We start from the raw sequence: 21,141 nt of genomic DNA, 5'->3' as shown, positions 1-21,141 counted from the left end.
GCGTTAGCCGCTCTCTCCAGCGCAGCGCTAGCCGCTCTCTCTCTGCAGCGTTAGCCGCTCTCTCCCTGCAGCGTTAGCCGCTCTCTCTCCCGCAGCGTTAGCCGCTCTCTCTCCCCGCAGCGTTAGCCGCTCTCTCTCCCCGCAGCGTTAGCCGCTCTCTCCCCGCAGCGTTAGCCGCTCTCTCCCCGCAGCGTTAGCCGCTCTCTCCCCGCAGCGTTAGCCGCTCTCTCCAGCGCAGCGCTAGCCGCTCTCTCCCCACAGCGTTAGCCGCTCTCTCCCCACAGCGTTAGCCGCCGTTCTCTCCAGCGCAGCGTTAGCCGCTCTCTCCCCGCAGCGTTAGCCGCTCTCTCTCCCGGCGGCGTTAGCCGCTCTCTCTCCCGCAGCGTTAGCCGCTCTCTCCCCGCAGCGTTAGCCGCTCTCTCCCCGCAGCGTTAGCCGCTCTCTCTCCAGCGCAGCGTTAGCCGCTCTCTCCCCGCAGCGTTAGCCGCTCTCTCTCCAGCGCAGCGTTAGCCGCTCTCTCTCCCGCAGCGTTAGCCGCTCTCTCTCCCCGCAGCGTTAGCTGCTCTCTCTCCCGGCGTCGCGCATCGCGCTCGTAACGGTCGTTACGCGTCGTAGAGCAGCAGCTGCGCGGGGTTTCACAGCCGCCATGGGACCCAGGGTGGCGGTGGCGGCGGCGGCCTCCCGCCAAATCGCGCGGGGATCCACAGACGGCCGAATCGCCGTCTCCCCGGCTGAGAGTGACGCTGTAACTGCCGCTGGTAGTGACTAACGCTGCAGCTGCTCTCCTGGATAGCTGCAGTATTTTTAAGCGTCTCCGCTAGCACGCGCGCCTCAGCAGACGCGTCGTGATGGTAGCGGGTTTTGATCCCGTCCAGCGCTTCCCCATCGCAGTTTGACAGTTTCTTTTGTTTTTTTCTAACTCTCAACAGTTTACCGCCAGGACGGCCCGTCCTTCAGACGGTCTTTAGTCTGTCTTTCCTCCCAGTACCAGCACTGGAAGCCTCTGCTCTACTTTCCTCAGGCTTTAAGGCAGGACTGTGTGTGCTGGAGTGGTGGGTGTGTATAAACATACCCACAGTTTCAGTTGTGCTGTGTGTGCTGAGGTGGTGGGTGTATAAACATACCCACAGTTTCAGTTGTGCTGTGTGTGCTGAGGTGGTGGGTGTATAAACATACCCACAGTTTCAGTTGTGCTGTGTGTGCTGAGGTGGTGGGTGTATAAACATACCCACAGTTTCAGTTGTGCTGTGTGTGCTGAGATGGTGGGTGTATAAACATACCCACAGTTTCAGTTGTGCTGTGCTCTGGGTTGCTGTGAAGCATCCTTACTGAAATGCCACTGGGACACTAGCGGTAATAACGGCATATTTGACCTTGTATCTGCAGGGGAGATGGAGGAGGACATGGAAAACCCCGAAATCATCGACCTCCCAGAGAAACAGAAACACCAGCTGAGACACAGAGAGCTCTTCCTGTCCCGCCAGCTCGAATCTTTACCCGCCACACACATCAGGTAACACACCCGCCACACACACACCTGGAAACACAGCTCACCTATCTGTACACACACACATCAGGTAACACACCCGCCACACACCTCACCTATCTGAACACACCTGCCACACACACATCAGGTAAGACACCGGCCACACACACCTGGAAACACAGCTCACCTGTACACACCTGCCACACACACCTGGAAACACAGCTCACCTGTACACACCTGCCACACACACCTGGAAACACAGCTCACCTGTACACACCTGGAAACACACCTCACCTGTACACACCTGTCACAGACACCAGGTAACACATTCAGTTATGCACAGTTTTATTTGTGTTGCTTTTTTCACCGTGACCGGCACACTTCAGAAGCACCTCACCTTTGCTCCCCTACCACATACCTGGTAGTGCATATAGAGACACCTGGCCTGTGTCTTTTTTTGCTTTATCGAGCTCTTTAATTCTCTTCCTTTCAGACCAGATGGCCTGATACCCACATTCTCCACCAATCATAAGATGGCTAAAGGTTATCTGTGTACCTCTCCATGTCAGTGCGGAGGTTGGTGGTCTCAGGATAGCAAACAGGCTGTATTCTGGATTTAAATATTAAATTTTTTTTTGTTTTGTTTAAATTTGCACTTTACTTTACACCTCATAGCCAAAAATAAAGGAAGAGCTCAGCTGGAGTGCTATCTGAACCACCTCTTATGCCAGAACTAACTCAAACAAATTGGAGCTCGGCTTCAAAATGGCTGTACTCCCAATTTAAACAAACTGTACCCGGCGGCCATGGTTCCTTCTTCTTTTTTTTTTTTTGGGAGGGGAGGGGTCGGAACCCTCAGCGGGCTGCAGACCAGGCAGGTAGCGCAGGACCTGCGACTCTCCCGCTCTCCTCATTTACACCGTCACGCCACCCAATCAGCTTTCCCCTGCTTCGGGTGATTGAGATCCGGTAATCCCTCCTCCAGGAGAAGTCTGGGAAATGTAGTGCGGGAGAGGAGCGGCCATTTTACGCCCGTGCCTCCCACTCGGTGACAGCACACAAATAGAAATGAGACGAGGAATAAATATTTAGGTGAAAGCGTGCAAATGGATGAGTGTTGTTTTTCTCATGCGTCGATGTGCTGTTAATTGTCTGCTTTTAAGCAGAGGCCGTGTGGATTAGCAGTGTTTGGGTTCTGCCGGTGTATAAGTGTAGCATTCTATTTTATTTGTCATTTTGCTTGCCATTTGCAACTGCGTAAAATGTGAAATTTTGGCTAATTGGTGAAGAGCCGTAGTAATGCTGGCCTGGGTTTTAATTGCCGGGAGACGCAGTGCGGCGTTGCCGCCGTGGCAGATACGCTAATTAGCTCCGTGCCGTGGAAAATAAAAAAGCGCGGAAGATCAAAAGCAGTTTTACATGCGTGATGTTTGATGTATGGTCTGCTCTAACTGCGGAAAATGAACTAGTTAATCAAGGCTTATATACAGACTCGTGTGTGTGTGTGTGAAAGTGTGTGTGTGTGTTTCGTCTCCATGAATACCACAAGTTAGCTGTGATTTCGGTGATGGATGGAGATGTTAAAAGCTGCCGGCGTTGTGGGTTGATGAGGCTGACGTGATTGATTGCACTGATCACTGTGATTGATTACGCGCCGCTCTCTTCCTGAAGGGGTAAGTGCTGCGTCACCCTGCTGAACGAGACAGAGGCCCTCAAGTCCTACCTGGACCGGGAGGTAGGTCCCCCGGTGTCACAGCCAGACTCCTGTGTGTGTCCGTGTGTGTGTGTGTGTGTGTGTGTGTGTGTGTGTGTGTACGTGCACCCGTGTGCTTTATGGCTGAGAGAGTTGTATTGTGTGTGCGTGTGTATTGTGGAGAGAGAGAATGTCTGTATGAGTGTATGGCAGAGAGAGAATGTGTGTTTGTGTGAGTATGAGAGAGAGAGTGTGTGAATGTGTGTACGTGTGGCAGAGAGAGAGAATGTGTGTGTGTGTGTAAAGCAGAGAGAGAATGTGTGTGCATGTGTGTGTGTGTATAGTAGAGAGAGTGTGTTTGTGTGTGTGTGTGTGTGTGAGAGTGTACAGCAGAGATAGTGTGTTTGTGTTTGTTTGTGTGTGTGTGTGTGTGTGTGTGTAGAGCAGAGAGTGTGTGTGTGTGTGTGTGTGAGAGTGTACAGCAGAGAGAGTGTGTTTGTGTGTGTGTGTTTGTGTGTGCGCGAGCGCGAGTTGTGTATCTCTCTCTGTATAAATTATTCAGCCTGCTGACCCAGAATGTTGTGAGCGCAGTGTGTAATGAGCAGCAGGGAGGCTGTGCTGGAGGGGGCCCGGCACAGATTACCCAAACGCTGCTTATTCCAGCTTTTCCTGCACTTCAGAGAAGGTGCGGACCCTGTAGTTTATCTGGGAGCTGTTCAATCAAGGAGCTCTTCACACTATTGTTCTCTAATCCAGGATCGCAGAGTTTTAAAGAAAGGGGGGGGGGGGGGCGGCGAGGGGGGTGGGGTGGGGGGCGGGGTGCAGTTCCCCTTGCTGGAAGCTTCCGGAACACCCCAGGGTTTGGAGCCTGTACTTTTTCACGCTGTGGTGAACAGATTGTCACAGCAAGGGTGTAAAGTTGTGACAAGAGTATGCGTTTCCTGCAGTTTGTTTTATTATTTTAATTTAATTGATTCTACCCCCTACCCCCTACCCCCCCCCGCCCTATTAATTTCATTGACAAAGATAAATAACCATAAGGAACCAGCGGACTCTGATTCTCTTTAGCGTTGATCGCTGGTTTACCCATAGTGCCATCTGTCACCCCCAAAGGGGGATGTGACTAAACCAGAAATGCTGGTCGCGGTTTCACACCCATCTTAGCAGCAGGTGTCTTCTGCTGGCTTCTACAGGACAATGACCCCCCCAACTCTCACCTCACCCCCCTATCCTCACCCTCACCCCCCCTCACCTCCCTCACCCTCACCCCCTCCCCCCGACCGTCACCCTTACCCCCCCAACTCTCACCTCACCCCCTCACCTCCCTATCCTCACCCTCACCTCCCTCACCCTCACCCCCTCCCCCCGACTGTCACCCTTACCCCCCCCAACTCTCACCTCACCTTTACACCCCCTCACCTCCCTATCCTCACCCTCACCCCCCCTCACCTCCCCCACCCTCACCCCCTCCCCCTGACCGTCACCCTCACCCCCCCCAACTCTCACCTCACTTTTACACCCCCTCACCTCCCTGTCCTCACTCTCACCCCCCCCTCACCTACCCCACCCTCACCCCCTCCCCCCGATCGTCACCCTCACCCCCCCAACTCTCACCTCACCTCCCTGTCCTCACCCTTACCCCCCCTTCACCCCCCCCACCCTCACCCTAACCCCCCCTCACCCCCCACCCTCACCCTAACCCCCCCTCAACCCCCACCCTCACTGTTACACCCCCTCACCCCCCCCACCCTCACCCTAACCCCCTTCACCCCCCCCAACCTCACCCTTACCCCCCTCAACCCCCACCCTCACTGTTACACCCCCTCACCCCCCCACCCCCACCCTTATCCCCCTTCACCCCCCCACCCTCACCCTTACCCCCCTCACCTCCCCTACCCTCACCCTTACCCCCCCTCACCTCCCCTACCCTCACCCTCACCCCCTCCCCCCACCCTCACCATTACCCCCCCTCACCCCTCCCACCCTTACCCCCCCTCACCTCCTCAACCTCACCCTCACCCCCTCCGCCCACCCTCACCCTCACCCCCCCTCACCCCCCCCCCCCACCTCACCAACACCCTCCTCACCCCCCCCTCACCCATTTCTTCCCCCAGGACACATTCTTCTACTCCCTGGTATACGACCCCCAGCAGAAGACCCTCCTGGCAGACAAGGGCGAGATCCGCGTGGGGAACAAGTACCAAGCGGACATCACCGACCTCCTCAAAGAGGGTGCGTGCTCCTCTTTGGGACGGGGGGCAGGCGTCAGGGACAAATATTAATTTGATTTTAACCAAACTGGAAGAACTGCTTTTCCCCCTTTTTAAGAGAGATTATATTCCAAGCTGAACATTTATTTGTCCTTATTTGTTTTTTTTTTATTTTAACCATCTTTTCCCATCTCCTGACATTATTATTAAATGTAAGCTAATGCAATTGTTTAAAACTGTTATTGGGATATACCTTTAGTAATACATGCTAAATTAAAGCAGTAGATTCAGATACAGTAGTTACTGACTGCGTAATGAATATGAATGGGCATAGTCGCGTTCTCCTGGGTGTAAAACTCACCAGTTATTCTTCTTATGTTCTGCCTGTTTTATTTAGGAAAATTAAAGCTAAGGGCATTTTTACATAGAATTATATTACATGCATTATACATGTACATTTTATGAATTGACTCGGTATCAGTGCTCAAGAGCTTCTACACAGAGTTTACAAACTCCATGTCTGCAGTTAGTTTGTTCTTTTTGTTGTGTATGTCAATCAACATGCACACCCCTTATTTTATTGGTTAAGAAAGCAAACAGGGCTCCCAGTATAGGTCATGTGATGCATGGTCGCTGGCTGCACTGTAAATCGTGTGGCTATGGAAACTATTTCAGTTAATTTTCAGTTAATTTTTAATGCCCAGATCAGTTTTCAGAATGCCCAGTTCCAAACGCAGCTGCGGAAATTCAATTTCCGGCAGTCAGCTCCCACAATTCAGTCCGTGACTGTCCCCCGATCACCCCAAAAGTAGGGGCCTCATGGTTGGCTTAAGCCTCGAGGAGTCCACTGGAAACGTGGGGTCCCCCCCCCCCCGAAAAACACTCAAAAACACAGAAATGGCTTTGGTTTGCCAGCTGCAGATGCTTGTGGGTCAGAGCGTCAGCCAATGGGGGGGGGGGGGGTCTAAGCCTCAGGAATGCCGTCGCTGATTTTGGGTGATTGGGTTGCAGGTGAGGAGGACGACAGGGACCAGGCCAAACTGGAGGACAGGGTGTGGGACCCCAGCAGCCAGTTAACGGAGAAGCAGATTGACCAGTTCCTGGTGGTGGCTCGGTGAGCTGGGGGGCCGGGCTGGAGGGAGGGGGACCCCAGCGTCTGAAATGAATTCACAATTCAGTCGAACCCCTGCTTTTCTTTCATGCCACTCACATTCTCTGTCTCCCTGCCTCTACCTCCTTTTGTCATCCTCCTTTTCCCCTCTTTTTCTCTCCCTCCCTTCTGTTCTTCCTTTCTTTGCTCCCATCCTGTCTTTCTCTCCCCCTTTCCACCCCCTTTCTCTTTGCCCTGTTTCTCTCTTTTTCTCTTCCCTTCCTTTTGCTTTCTGTCTCCTTCCCTCTTTCTCTCTCTCTCTGCCGCCCTCTTTCCTTCTCTCACCCGCTGCCTCTCCTCCCTTCCTTTTGCCCCCCCCCCCCTCTCTCCCCCTCTCAGGTCAGTGGGTACCTTTGCCCGGGCGTTGGACTGCAGCAGCTCGGTCCGGCAGCCCAGTCTACACATGAGCGCCGCTGCGGCCTCTCGCGACATTACGCTGGTGAGCTGGCCCCGCCCACACGCCTCACTGGCCCTGCCCACACGCCTCACTGGCCCCGCCCACATGCCTCACTGGCCTCGCCCACACACCTTACTGGCCCCGCCCATACACCTTACTGGCCATGCCCACATGCCTCATTGGCCCCGCCCACACACCTAACATTACACTGGTGAGCTGGCCTCGCCCACACACCTTACTGGCCCTGCCCACACACCTCACTGGCCCCACCCACATGCCTCACATTACACTGCTGGGCTGGCCCCGCCCACAAGCCTCACTGGCCCCGCCCACACGCCTCACATTACACTGCTGGGCTGGCCCCGCCCACACTCCTCACATTACACTGGTGAGCTGGCCCCGCCCACACAGTGTGACTGTGCTGCATCAGGCTGTGTGCTGTATTGGGCCGTATCTATAGCACAGTCTTCAGTGTGACTGTGCTGCATCAGGCTGTGTGCTGTATTGGGCCGTATCTATAGCACAGTCTACAGTGTGGCTTTGCTGGTCATGGCTGTGCTGGTTGTGGCCGCGGCTGTGCTGGTCGTGGCCGCGGCTGTGCTGGCCGTGTCTGTGGGCATGCTCTGGTCAGTGCTAATGAGCTGTGCCTTGGCTCCCCCCGGCCCCATATGGGAACGCTCTGTCCTAGTTCTGCTCCTCTCATATGGAGAAACCAGGGGAGAGGCCTAGAGCTACTGCAGGAGGCACTGAGAACACACACACATACTCACACACACATACTCACACACACACACACACGCACATATACTCACACACACACACACACGCACACATACTCACACACACACACGCACACACACACACACACTCGCACAATCAGACACACACACACATGCACGCACACACAGGCACGCACGCACACACACACATACACACACACACGCACACACACACAGGCATGTAATGCAGGGCGGGGTGGCAGAAGTGTCCTTTTGCAGTGCCAGTGAATCAATGTGTTCCAAATAACACTGTGGACTGCATGCTGTTGCGGACCCTTCACAAACACTGAAGAAGAGCTCTGAGCCTCTGGTTCCCATTATCCACACAAATGAACTCACTGCCTTCAGCCGCTGTGCTTCTGAGGACTGGGGACGTTTGTGTGTGTCATTGGCCTGAAGTCCCCATTCACTGCTGCACTGCTGTCTGTGCTATAGGAAAAACCCCCTATCGATTACGGTAATCAGCTGTATCAGCGAGCTCACTGTACTTCACTGTCCCAGCAGTCTGGTGTTTGGTGTCAGAGACCTGAAGCTGAAACCTGATTGGCTGTCGGCTGACCAATGAGGGGCCGTGCAGGTGTCATGTCTGGTTAAGCGCGTGTGTGACAACTGCAGGATGAGAATAAAAGTCTTCTGCGTTACTTTTATATTCAGGCGTTCAGCTGAAGCTCTTACGTAAACGTTACATAAAGCCTCAGCACGGCGTTAAGTGCAGTCGTAGGTGCTGGAGTGAGATGGCGGGTGTGGAGCTTTCAGTGGTAAATGGAATTCTGGGTAATGTGATAGCGGTGGCGTAATTGGGGCTACACAGCAGGATGTGCGCTGGTTCTGACGGAGGCGTGCCTCTCCCCTCAACCCCCCCCCCCCACCTCCCCCCCCCTTTAGTTTCACGCCATGGACACCCTGCACAAGACCGGGTACGACATGTCCCGGGCCATCGCGGCGCTGGTGCCCCAGGGGGGGCCCGTCCTCTGCCGGGACGAGATGGAGGAGTGGAGCGCCTCGGAGGCCAACCTGTTCGAGGAGGCGCTGGAGAAGTACGGGAAGGACTTCACCGACATCCAGCAGGACTTCGTGAGTGAAGCGGTTTGGGCGGGGTACCCTGCGAGACTCAGGGGGGGGAGGGGCAGAAATGTGGGGTCCCAGGGGGAAGGACTGGGGGAGCGTGAGGTCATTCACAGAAGGGGGTGGAGCATGCTGAGATACGGCCTGCTCGGACCAGCACGGTGGTGCAGTATCCTCTATCCAACACTGTCTCACTGCGAGTGCAAGGAGGTCTCGGGTTCGAACCCTGGCCCTGTGTGCAGTTTGCATGTTCTCCTCGTGCCTGCGTGGGTTTCCTCCCGCAGTCCAAAGACATGCAGGTTGGGTTACTTGAGGGAGTGGGCAGGGAATTAACAGGGCGTTAAAAAAAAAATAATATATATATATATATATATATATTTATATATATAGTCAGGAAGAACATGCAAACGTATACAAATGTCTGTCTGACGTACGTATAACCTCAAACACACCAGGCCTCAAAGTCTCGAAGATTGTTTTTTTTTGAGGGGGGTTTTTGTGAGGGAAAACTGGAGCTGTGGACAGAGCCGGCTGGTGCTTTTTCACTGGAGGCACAGTGTCTGGAGACCGTGTGTAACTCTGCCATCTGCTGGCTGCTGACTGCAAGCGCAGGTCTCCTCTCCGCTCTCCGACGCCAGGCACATTAAAATGGGCGGGAGGGATCCTTCCATTTTGGGGGACCGGGGAAGCGTCTCAGAACCGCGACCCGCTCCGCTCCGCACCCCTCCCCGATGAGTCACGTCCCGCTCGTTTCCCTCAGAGGCCGCTGATCCCGAGCGAGGCGATCAGCCGCTCTCTGCTCTGAAAATACAGGCGGTGTAAACGGCGGCCTCGGTCCTGCTGCGGTCTGGGGACGGTTCTGACGCGGTGACGGTTCTACCGCGGTAACGGTTCTGCCGTGGTGACGGTTCTGCCGTGGTAACGGTTCTGCCGTGGTAACGGTTCTACCGCGGTAACGGTTCTACCGCGGTAACGGTTCTGCCGTGGTAACGGTTCTACTGTGGTAACGGTTCTACCATGGTAACGGTTCTGCCGTGGTAACGGTTCTACCGTGGTAACGGTTCTGTCTCCGCCCCTTTCTCCAGCTCCCGTGGAAGTCGCTCACGAGTATTATCGAGTACTACTACATGTGGAAGACCACCGACAGATACGTGCAGCAGGTAACTCATTTCCGCGCTCTGCTGGAGGTCAGAGGTCACAGTTTTTTCTGTTCTTTTTTTGTGGGTGGTGATGAGGTTTCTGTTCCCTTTCTTTCTCTCTCTGTCGCAGAAACGGTTAAAAGCAGCTGAAGCCGAGAGCAAGCTCAAGCAAGTCTACATCCCCAACTAGTGAGTACATCAGAGCTTCTCTAGCTTTCATTCTTTTCACTCTTCCTTCACAAACTCCTTTCGGCCAATTAGTTTTAGAGATTTGCTGAACTTGCCAAACTCTGCCAAGAAAAAAATAAACTAACTTGATTGTGATTGTTAGTCAAAGTTGAGGAGAAGTGTTGGCTGATCCCCAACCAGCGTGAAGCTGTTCTTTCCTGTGCTGTCCTGCAGTGCTGTGGTACAGAGCTGTTCTGTTGTACTGAGCTGTTCTTCATGCTGTCCCCACCCCCCTTGTCTCCCATAGCAACAAGCCCAACCCAAACCAGCTGAACGTGAACAATGTGAAGCCTGGTCTGGTGAACGGAGCCGGGGCGGTCCCGGGGCCCCCGGGGCCCCCAGGGCCCCCAGGGCCCCCGGGCCAGACGGCCGGGCTGGGCCGAGCATGCGAAAGCTGCTACAGTGAGTTTCCCCGGCTTTTCCTCAGCTTTTCCCCCCTTTTCCCAGTTTTCCCCTTTTCCCAGCTTTCCCCCCTTTTCCCAATTTTCCCCTTTTCCCAGCTTTTCTCAGCTTTTCCCCCCTTTTCCCAATTTTCCCACCTTTTCTCCCTTTTTCCCAGTTTCCCCCCCCCCCCCTTTTCCTGGCTTTTCACAGTCCCCCCCCCCCCCTTTTCCCAGCTCTTCCCAGCTTTTCCTCAGGCACTCGTTCATGCTGATTGGCTGCATGGTTGCTGGGCGTAACCAGGTTGTTTCTGTGGTCGTGTCCGCAGCTACGAGCTCGTACCAGTGGTACTCCTGGGGCCCGCCCAACATGCAGTGTCGCTTGTGCGCCTCCTGCTGGACGTACTGGAAGAAATACGGCGGCCTGAAGATGCCCACGCGCCTGGACGGGGAGCGGCCAGGACCCAACCGCAGCAGCATAGTAAGCACATTCTGCACTACTAATGCACCCAGCTACAGGACACTCTATACCCAGCTACTGGCAGCAAATTCACCCAACTACAGGACACACTTTCCCCAACTGCAGGAGACAATATACCCCAGCTACAGGAAGCGCATAAATCAAACTACAGAAACACTTTCCCCAACTACATGAAGTAAATTGTCCTAACTGTAGGCGAACACTTTACCAACTACGGGAAGAAAATACACCCAACTACAGGAAATAGTTTACCCAGCCAAAGGAAGCAAATACACTCAACTACAGAAAACTGTTTACCCAACTACAGGGAATCAATACACCCACGTTACAGAGAGTAAGCACATCCATCTGCAGGAAGCATTCAGCGACAGGGTAACCATGTGATACCTTCTTCTGTTTTTAATATTTATCAATAGGGAACAGTCAGCCAGCGTACAGCATACAGTTCATACAGCAGTGTAGAGTTATCATGTGGGTGAACATGAGGGAAAGCGTGGTCGTGTGTGTAATAAGTGCTCCTCCGTGTGCTTGTTTTTGGGGGGGGTGGCTGACCGTGTCCTCTCTCCCGAACCCCCCAGAGCCCCCACGGCCTGCCCCTCAGGCACAGCGGGAGCCCCAAGTTTGCGGTGAAGACCCGGCAGGCCTTCTACCTGCAGACCAGCCAGCTGACCCGGGCCGCCCGGCGGGTCTGCCAGGACCTGCTGCGGCCCCGCTACCTCGCCCGCCACCCCTACCTGCCCGTCAACACCACCGCCATCAAGGCCGAGTGTGAGCACCGAACGCTTTTACCCCACCCCTTAAAAAAAAAAAAAAAAAAGACAACAAAAAAAAACTAAATAACAGTCTTAATTAACCTTTTTTATACAGGTGTAGGTTGATTGAGCACACATGCTCTTTTGCAAAAACCCTAACCCCCCCCCCCCAAAGTAGCCTGGCCTAAGTTTGCTTTGTAATGGTGGCCTCCCCCTCTGTCTGTGCTACACAGTAAGCAGTAGGCCAGTGATCTTCATTCATTGGTCCTGGCGGCCCACAGGGTCTGCTGGCTTTTCTTTTTTGCCTCAATATCAGCAACCAGCTCAGACCCGAGAAACCAGCTGAGGCGAGTTTACTGTGCAATCGACTGCTTTAATTGATCAGTTCACTGCCAAGTAACAACAAAAACCAGCAGGCCCTGCGGCCCGCCAGGACCAGGAACGATGGTCGCTGCACTAGGCTAATGGAAAGCGGAGAGAGGGAAAGCAGATGTTACTCTAAACCATGGCTGCCCAACCCTGTTCCTGGAGATCTACCGTCCTGTGGGTTTTCATTTCAACGCTAATCTGGTACACCTGACTCTACTAATTTGCAGCTCAACAAGATCTGTAGCTGTTGAATGAGGTGTGCTTTGTCAGGGTTGGAGTGAAAACCAACCGGAAGGTAGATCTCCAGGAACAAGGTTGGGCATCCCTACCCTAGACCATGGATACTCCAGCTTGGCCCTCGAATCCGAACACGTCCCTGGTTTTCTTTTCTCCCTGGTAATGAACTGAACCAGTGCTGCTACTGATAGCACTGCCAGTCTGTCCGCACACCCGACTCCCAGGTGAAGGGAGGGCGGCAGACCTGCAGTTCTCGTCCCTCGAGGACCGGGATTTCAGGAACAGGGTCCCAGACTAACCCAGATGGCTGACTCCCGCTTTCTTAACAGCGAACGTTGTGTCTTCTTTCGCTCCATGCCGAAGCGTTCCAATTTTTACACGTCTTCTGAAAACTACAGCGCAGTTCCAACGGACGTTCCGGACGCCGGGAACTCCTGCTGCTACCCAGAGCCTCCCCTTAGCTCAGAAAGAAGCAGAAGATGGGGTGAACTCAAGGATTGACCATCTGGCTAATCTGTAGTTTTATCCGTGAATGCACCCGCCCACAGTAGGCTAATGGACAGCATAGACGGTGTAATTCACTTTTTAAAAATCTGTGTTCGTATTATGAGAATAGAAGTGCCTGACAGACCGATTCAAATCTGTGGATGAATGTTGCGTTTCCTCAGACGCACCTTATTGGCCTGTGACTGGTAGTAGCCACTTTTAAAAAACGGAATTCGTTTCACGTGCATTTTTGATCCGATGTGACTACTTGACGTGAGTCCGCCAGTGTTTCGCTGACATGTGACCTTTGACCGACCCGTGTTTCACTGGCAGGTGCTGTCAGGTTGCCAGAGATGCCCAAAAACCCCGTTCCGTCCAAACAGAGCGTCCGGAAGCCTCTGGAAAGCGTGGTCAGATACCTAGGTAAGAAACGCTACTGTGGCTTTTTGGGGGATTTTTATTGTCCTTATGTAATGTATAATTATACAGTCTTACAGCCACCTGGCACCTCCCTGTAGGACAGAATTGAATACAAATGTATAAATAAACGCACTGTCAGACCTGAACTACGGCAGCTGTTCCTTGAGGGCAGTTGTTCTTTGTATATTTTTCACATGATGCATAATTATGTATTATACATTGTTTCAATCACTTGGGAGGGAGCGAGGATGAAACATTTAAACACGCGCATGCACGTATGCGACACAACGAACCCGGAGTCTGCGAAATCGGACTGATTAACCACTGCAGTTCTGCGGCAGTGTTAGACCTCTTATAACTGTAAGTGGCAGAAAGACTTTTAGAATCGGCTGAAGCTCCTCTTACGAACCAGAGCCCCTGCGGTTTAGAAAGGTAAGAATTGACCCCCCCCTGTTTATTCGCCGAGTGATATCTGTGAATCCGCTCGTAGGCAAACAGATAGCACAGAAGGGGAGTGCGCTCGCTGTCCGAATGTGCTGTTTTTGCAGTGGTTCCCACCCAGATGATGTTCAGCTTTGCTGGCTAATTCTCGACAGCCAAATGGCTGTGAAGAGTCCCTGTCCGCTGCAGGATAAATAAATCACCTATTCAGACCTTCTATGGGAAAGATATTATGTTCCTGAGCTTTTAGTAACTGTAGCCTGCTTGTAAGGCAAACATTGGAGTGAATCCCGGTGTATTTTCTCTCCTGTTTTGCCCCCCCCCCCAAACGCCCCCCCCGTTCAGAGGCGCACCCGTGCCCGCTGAAGGCTGACCCGCCGCGGGGCCCCACCATCTCCACGGGCAGCCTGACGCCCATCAAGTCGTCGCCCATCCTCAACAACGGCTCGCCCACCATTCTGGGCAAGAGGACGTACGAGCAGCACAACGGTCTCGACGGTGAGGGGGGGGCCGGGGACGAGAGGGGGGGTGGAGAGGAAGGGAGGGTTTGGGGGGGTGCGGTGGGGGGGGCTAGGTACTGTGTGCAGTATGTAACTGCAGTGTTCATTTACAACCGCCTCCCCCCCCATCCCACAGCCACGTCTCTCTGCAGGGTAGTCTGCTGGAATTAATTCCCAGCTCCCCATGCTCTCCCACTCCTCCCTACTCCCTCTTTCTTTGCCCCTCCTCCTTTTTATCAGTTTCTTCCCATTCCCTCTCTTTTTCTCTTTCTCTCTCTCTCTCTTTTTCTCTCTTTCTGTCTGTCTCTCTCTCTCTCTCTCTTTCTGTCTGTCTATCTCTCGCTCTCTCTCTTTCTCTCTCTCTCTCTTTCTCTCTTTCTGTCTGTCTCTCTCTCTCTCTCTTTCTGTCTGTCTATCTCTCTCTCTCTCTCTCTCTCTTTCTCTTTTTCTCTCTTTCTGTCTGTCTCTTTCTCTCTCTCTCTCTCTCTCCCCTCGCCTTAAATCTCGGAGTGGCGGTTGGCTGCTCTGGTGTAGCTCCAGGCCGCGCTTGCCGTAGCCATGGAAACGGCGGACCGGCAACGGCTCTCAGGCGGATTGTGGTGTCCAGCGGGGGTACGATCCCCCCCCCGCCCCACCCCCCCCTCAACGCCCCAAGTCACTGGGCAGATTCTGGAGGGGGTACCTGGCAGGCCCAGGTGTGAGAGTGGGGGGCGTGAGAGTGGGGAGTGGGGGGTGTGAGAGTGGGGAGCGGGGGGGAGTGAGAGTGGGGGGGGGGCGGGGGGAGTGAGAGTGGGGGACGGGGTGGTGAGATTGGGGGGCAGGGGGGAGTGGGAATGGGGAGTCGGGGGCAGTGAGCTGGGGTGTAGTTGGGCTTTGGGGCGCTCTTCATTTTGGTGGGGACAGGGAAGGGGGGGAGTTCTGTCTGATTGCCTGGTACAGTTGTTTTTTTTTTTTACAGTAAAAACCCTCAGATGTCTTGACCACAAGGTCCTCTGCTCTTTTTCTTTGTTTTAATTTAAGCGTAAGTGGTTTCTGTTTTCTTTATTTGACGAGCAGCGGTTGGCGTCTTGGAATCGCCCCACTCCTGGGCCCTGGCAGGCCGCCTCGTTCTGCTGAGAACAATGAGCTCGCTGCTGGGCACTCTGAATATTAAATATTTAGGTTCCTTTGTGCAATTTTAATGCTTCAAGTTTTATCTTTTTTTTTTTTAAAGTGAATAATTGATGATAATTGAATTAATTCCGCTCCATTGTCTGGACTCTCCCTGGCCTGCCCTGGTGCACTTGGTGTCTTGGCTCCAGATGTCCCCTGGGACGCCATTTTGTGGGTACATTCCACTGGAATGTGAGGTGAGACATGATAGGTGTATGTGCCAATGCCCTGGAGACTTTCACTGGGGGGGTAGGGGGAGGGAGGGAGTGGGGGGGGAGGGGGGGCTTTCTGTTTTCACTGTTGAAAAGGACGATGGCTTCCTGTGCTATACCAGATGCGGCCAGCAGGGGGTAGGAAGATAGCATTTTATATTTTTTTTAAGTGTTCCATTAGAATCACTTAGCTGATGCTCTTACCTGGACGACTTGCAAAAGTGTTATAAAAAAATCAAGAGCGCCACTGACGCGGGTAACTTTTATAAAACAAATTTTGGCAGTTAATTTTTTTCAAATTCGCATTTTTAGGGTGTTTTACTTCCTCTGTCAGTTTGTTCAGAGACGAGCTGTGGAGCTGTTATGTGAGGGACTGTCGCGAGCGCTACATTAGCGGTACTCTGAGGTGAGGAGTCGCCGCTGTGCCAGCTCGCCTCCCACGCCACACGCTTCGTTTAAGCAGAAGCGAGAACCCCCCCCCCCCCCCCCGAGGTCTCCCCCGCTCCTCCTCGTGCGCCCGCCCGCCTTTGGAAAATAGCGTTTGGGCGGCGCGTGTCCTCGGGAAGATCTGGCACCCGCAGTCGCTCTGTGGAGAGGGAGCTGCCAGATTTTTTTAAAAATCCATTTCGGATGAATTGCATAACAACGGATTCGCCCCTAATAGGAGCTGTTGTCTCTCGTACGTCAGCAGATTCGCGGAGCCAGGGCTTCTAAAGACTTGCCCTGTATGATAAATACTAATTACCCAGCGTCGTTCCTCTGGGCCAAACCTGGGACACTCGGAGGGGAGTCTGTGCTGGTGCAGAGTGCGATGAAGACTCCTCTCTTCTCTCCAGACTGCCGTGGGTTACATGGCATTCTCAGAACCTTAGCAGAAATGCCTCACGCTGTCACACTGCAGTGCATGATGGGAGATATTCAGGTATAGCTTCCTCTTGGGGTAATGATGTGAACCAGGGGGCGTCAAACTCAATTCCCAGGGGGTCCGTAGTGCCTCTGGGTTTTTGTGGTTTCCTTTCATTACATTACAGGCATTTAGCAGACGCTCTTATCCAGAGCGACTTACACAACTTTTACAAAGCATTTTTACATTGTATCCATTTATACAGCTGGATATATGCTGAAGCAATGCAGGTTAAGTACCTTAACAGGTACAACGGCAGTGTCCTTACCCGGGAATCGAACCTGCGACCTTTCGGTTACAAGTCTAGTTCCTTACCCACTGTGCTACACTCCGTCCTATCCGTCCTTTCAAATCAGCTGCCAATTAAGGCCATGGGAACAGGGTGTTTTGACCACTTTAGCCAATCAATGACTTAAATAAAGCACTGGTGTCGGGAACACCCTGAAAACCCAGCAGACACTGTGGCCCTCCAGGACTGCAGTTTGACACCTATGGCGTGGAGGAAATCACTTGATCTTCTTCCGGCAAAATGTTAGTGACACCACCTCGCCTCACCCTACACGCGTGGGTAACGTGACACGTGAGCAGCGCTGCTGGCCGATTGGATGTTTATGTTGTGCTCATGTACAACATAAACATCCAATCGGGCAGCAGTCCTGTGGATCACCTGACTTCTTTTCACGTACGGAACATGTTTCCTCTTAGTCAATGAGTGCATTCATTGAAAATCCCTATTTTGTGGGAAGCGAAAGCTAGTCTGCCAGACTGAGTGTGTGTTTGTGTGTGTGTGTGCAAACATACATGCTTGCGTGTGTATGAGTGTGTGGGTGCAGAGAAGTGTGTGAGGCTAGCCCCTCCCCCTTTCTCTTTCAGAGCGTTGTCATGGGAAGTGTTTTAACGACAGGCGGTTTAGGACTTTTATCATTTAACCTTTTAACAGCATCTCAGTATAAAGAGAAAAGCCTCACTGGAGTCCTTGGGCTGTGGTGTAGGGGTGACTGAGGTGAGCTGTGGGGCTAGAAATTCGGCAGCCCGCAGGCACGGCAGGAACAGGGCCTCTGGTGTTTTGGTATCGGTGACGCGCCCCTTCGTGGCAGCATTTTCAGCCCCGTTGCTGATCTTTGAGTCGTACGTTTTGACATTTTTCATAAATATTTTTATTTATTTATTTTTATTTGACCTTTATTTAACCAGGTAAAATCAGTTGAGAACCAATTCTCATTTACAATGATGACCTGGCCAAGAGGCGTCAGCAACAGTAAATATTTATCCTCTGCTTTTGGAGTAGGAATTCTGCAGGCGCGGGGGGGGGGGGGGAATGGGGGCTCGGGTATTTTGGCCGTTGATATAACGTGCCCCCAAAGCGTCATCATTTCCCTCCGCGTTTTAAAAGTCGTTGATATCGTTCCGTCCGCTGCCGCCCCGCTTCAGATACAGGTATCGCCGAGGTCACGGAGAGGGACAGCCTACTCTCTGCGCCGTGTTCCGGGGGCTCGGGTTCCAGTGCTGACAGGAAGCGTGTGAGGGGAGCCGTCCTCCGGCGGGTCGTGTTGCCTGGCGGCGTTTTTCGTTTCGGCAGCACGTGGCCGGGCAGAGCGGCACGGAAACGATCCCGTCCTGGCTCGGCCTGGTCGCTCGGTCCCGGTACGGCACTGTTCCGAAACGATCCCGTCCTGGCTCGGCCCGGTCGCTCGGTCCCGCTACGGCACTGTTCCGAAACGATCCCGTCCTGGCTCGGCCCGGTCGCTTGGTCCCGGTCCCGGCACTGTTCCGAAACGATCCCGTCCTGGCTCGGCCCGGTCGCTCGGTCCCGCTACGGCACTGTTCCGAAACGATCCCGTCCTGGCTCGGCCCGGTCGCTCGGTCCCGGCACCGTTCCGAAACGATCCCGTCCTGGCTCGGCCCGGTCGCTCGGTCCCGGTACGGCGCCGTTCCGACGGCACCGCCGTGCGAATCGCGGTAAAAAAAAAATGCGGTGGTCTGTGGAAGACGGCTGAGCGTGCTCCTTGGATGTGGAGCCCGCGGCGTCGTGCTAGCGTGTTGAGTTTCGGCGCTGCCTTGCTCCGTGTGAAACTCGAGAGACGCGAGTCTCGGCTGCACGGTGGGGAGAGCAGGGGTCGCTCGTCTTATCTTGGCCGATGTCGCACAGTGCAAAGGATTATGGGAAGGATATGTGGGTTGGTCCACCAGCTTGGTGAAGTCTTGGTGGAGTCTTTGGGCTCATTCCAATCGCTTGTTTTCAGTTATTGAACCTTTCCTCGCATCCTTTTCCTCCACCCAGCAGAGGACACGAGGAAAGGACGGAAGAATCAAGGAAACGTGTATTAGGCAAATGGAACATCCTTGTTCAGTCAAGCGTCAATTACAGACATGGCAGATGGGGAGAGATGGATCGGCAGGTTGATTATTTATACGTCACACGTTTAAAAAAAAACAAAAAAAAAAAAAACAAACTTTCACAAAGGATGCACTCGTGTTTCCTTGCTCAAGCATCCTTCTGGAGCCTCCTAGCCTCTTCAAGGAGCATTTCATGGGCTAGAATGTCCTTAAACATAGTGGACCATGATCGATTTCCAGATCAGGCGAGGACCGAGGAGACTAAGACGGATAAAACAAATGATTTGCGTGAGCCTTTTGTCTTTACCTGGTGGAAATTTGGAAAACAGCGTGACAAAGGTCAGACAAACCTGGGATCTGCAGTCACACTTCGTGGCCTGTAGATGCACCAACTTGCAGCTGAATGTACGCATTTCAGGAATGTATGAAAGTTTTTTTGTGTGTGTTTTGAATTGCCTGAAGGTGTGTGCTGACAGTGGCGACGATGTGGGAGGCATCGCCGACTGTGTGCAGACAACAGAGTCGCACTTATTTTTGTGTGACTGGGTTGCGCCTGGACTGTCCCGTGCGTCACCATGCAGCGCCTGGCTGTGGGTGCGGTGTGCGCTTGCGAATGTGAGTGCTGCTGGTGTGTGTTTTGTGTGACGCCGCCTCTCCCTTGTTCTCTTAGGGGCCAAGCCCAAAGCTCTGACCCCCCAGTGGGAGATAGTGTCCAAACGGACCTCCGTGGCTCCTCAAGAGGAGGTGCACGAACTGGACTGACCCCAGCGGCGACCCCCCCTTTTCCCGGGCCGACCCGCGGACGAGGTGAGGAAGCCTGACCCTGGCGCTCTGGGACGTCCCGAAGTGGAATTTGCGGGTTTTTAAGCGATTGTGCCCGCTTTCTTCCCTTGCAGGGAAATCTGAAGGTGTTTTGCGGCGATACGGATCTGGATGGTGGAGAAGGGGGCGGCACCAACCAATCTCCGGTCGTCCTGGCTCATTGACTTCACCAATCAGCAGCATTGTCATTGAGGACTGAATCCAGTTGTGGCCAATCATAAGACTGACCTGACTGCAGAGGACTGTGTTTATTAACACCATTATTGTTATTATTGTCAATGTAATTATTATTATTCTTTTTTTTTACCAACTGTAACCCATGCTGATCAGTTAATTGTGGATCAACGAAGAAACTTTTTTTGAGTTTCATGAAATGAGTACTGCTTGTGAGCCCTAAACCTAGGGTGGAAGGACTGTAATATATAAAAAAAGCCACACGCCTCCTTTATAACATGTCAAAAAAAAAAAAAGAGAGAGAAGGTGATGAAACGAACCTTCTCTCTCTCTGGGTGGATTACACGGATAACTCCCCAGCTTCTGTTCTGTATTTGTTTGAAGGCTTCTCTTGTTCTCTTGCGTTTTTGTGAGCTGGCCGCCGCCCTTGGCCTCAGAGGTATAACTTATTGAGAAAGAATTCAAAATGTGCTTTTTTTCTACCTTTTTCACAACTGATGCACCTGCGCTTCAATGATGTAATTAAGAAATAAAACGATTCTTTCTCTTTTGTGAATATGTAAATGAAATTAAGACTTGTTAAAGGCACTCAGACTCACTGCCATGCACTCACACACACACACACACACACAGACGAACAAGCACATGAATACACTCATCATAATCACCCATGCACATGCACATACACGCACACACAATCATATACATACTCACTCACACCAAAGGTGGGGGCGGGGGTGGGGTGGGGGGGCAGGTGTTAACGACTGTTGGGCCATAAAGAGAATTTACAAGTGTTTTTTATTCTATATATAGACAAAAGCCATAAACCAAATGTCATGGCCCTAGGTTACCAGGGCAACCAGACGTTTCCCTGACGCTGCTGCTGGAGCCAACCGCGGGTTGTTTCATCCCAAATGGCACCGTTCCTCTCTCTCCCAGCAGCGTCCGGCAGGTACCCCTCAGATACACTGTCCCAGGTCAACGTGCTGACGGTGCTCTCCGAGCACAGCTTGCTCTGCGCGTACACACTGAAGAACAAAGGGTCTGGATGGGGTGGGGGGGGGGGGTCACGGCAGGGGGGCAGGACCAGGGCTGAGATCCTGCAGCAACGTGACAGAAATCAGACCAAATTTGGTGGCGAGCGGCCAGTTGTACCCAGCTGCTAGGGTAGTGTTTAAAAAGGTCAGTGGCTGTAAAGAAGTGTCTTGCAGTCAGTTAACATTTGAAAATAAAAATCATACTGTGGCCTCCAAAAGTATGGTAACGGTGGAGCGAAATGTGTTATTTTTGCTGTTTACTGTGAAGGCGCTTGGGTTTGAGATCCGAA

General features: G+C 52.9%; 1 protein-coding gene across 1 annotated transcript; it reads left to right on the top strand.

Annotated features, from left to right (window-relative positions):
- The first annotated feature begins 646 nt into the window (after nt 1–646).
- mta1 (metastasis associated 1) lies at nt 647–20,370 on the top strand. The gene is made up of 16 exons (XM_035435666.1): nt 647–745; nt 1,281–1,513; nt 3,158–3,221; nt 5,294–5,411; nt 6,401–6,503; nt 6,879–6,978; nt 8,601–8,789; nt 9,866–9,940; nt 10,050–10,108; nt 10,395–10,549; nt 10,857–11,008; nt 11,587–11,776; nt 13,186–13,275; nt 14,059–14,211; nt 19,489–19,625; nt 19,715–20,370. The coding sequence occupies exons 1-15, from the start codon at nt 647–649 to the stop codon at nt 19,578–19,580; spliced, it is 1,872 nt and encodes a 623-aa protein (XP_035291557.1). The 3' UTR covers nt 19,581–19,625; nt 19,715–20,370.
- Nucleotides 20,371–21,141: the final 771 nt, after the last annotated feature.

The sequence above is a fragment of the Anguilla anguilla genome, chromosome 1, assembly GCF_013347855.1.
Source record: "Anguilla anguilla isolate fAngAng1 chromosome 1, fAngAng1.pri, whole genome shotgun sequence".
NCBI classification, from domain to species: Eukaryota; Metazoa; Chordata; class Actinopteri; order Anguilliformes; family Anguillidae; genus Anguilla; species Anguilla anguilla.
This window is presented reverse-complemented; position numbering and strand designations above follow the sequence as displayed.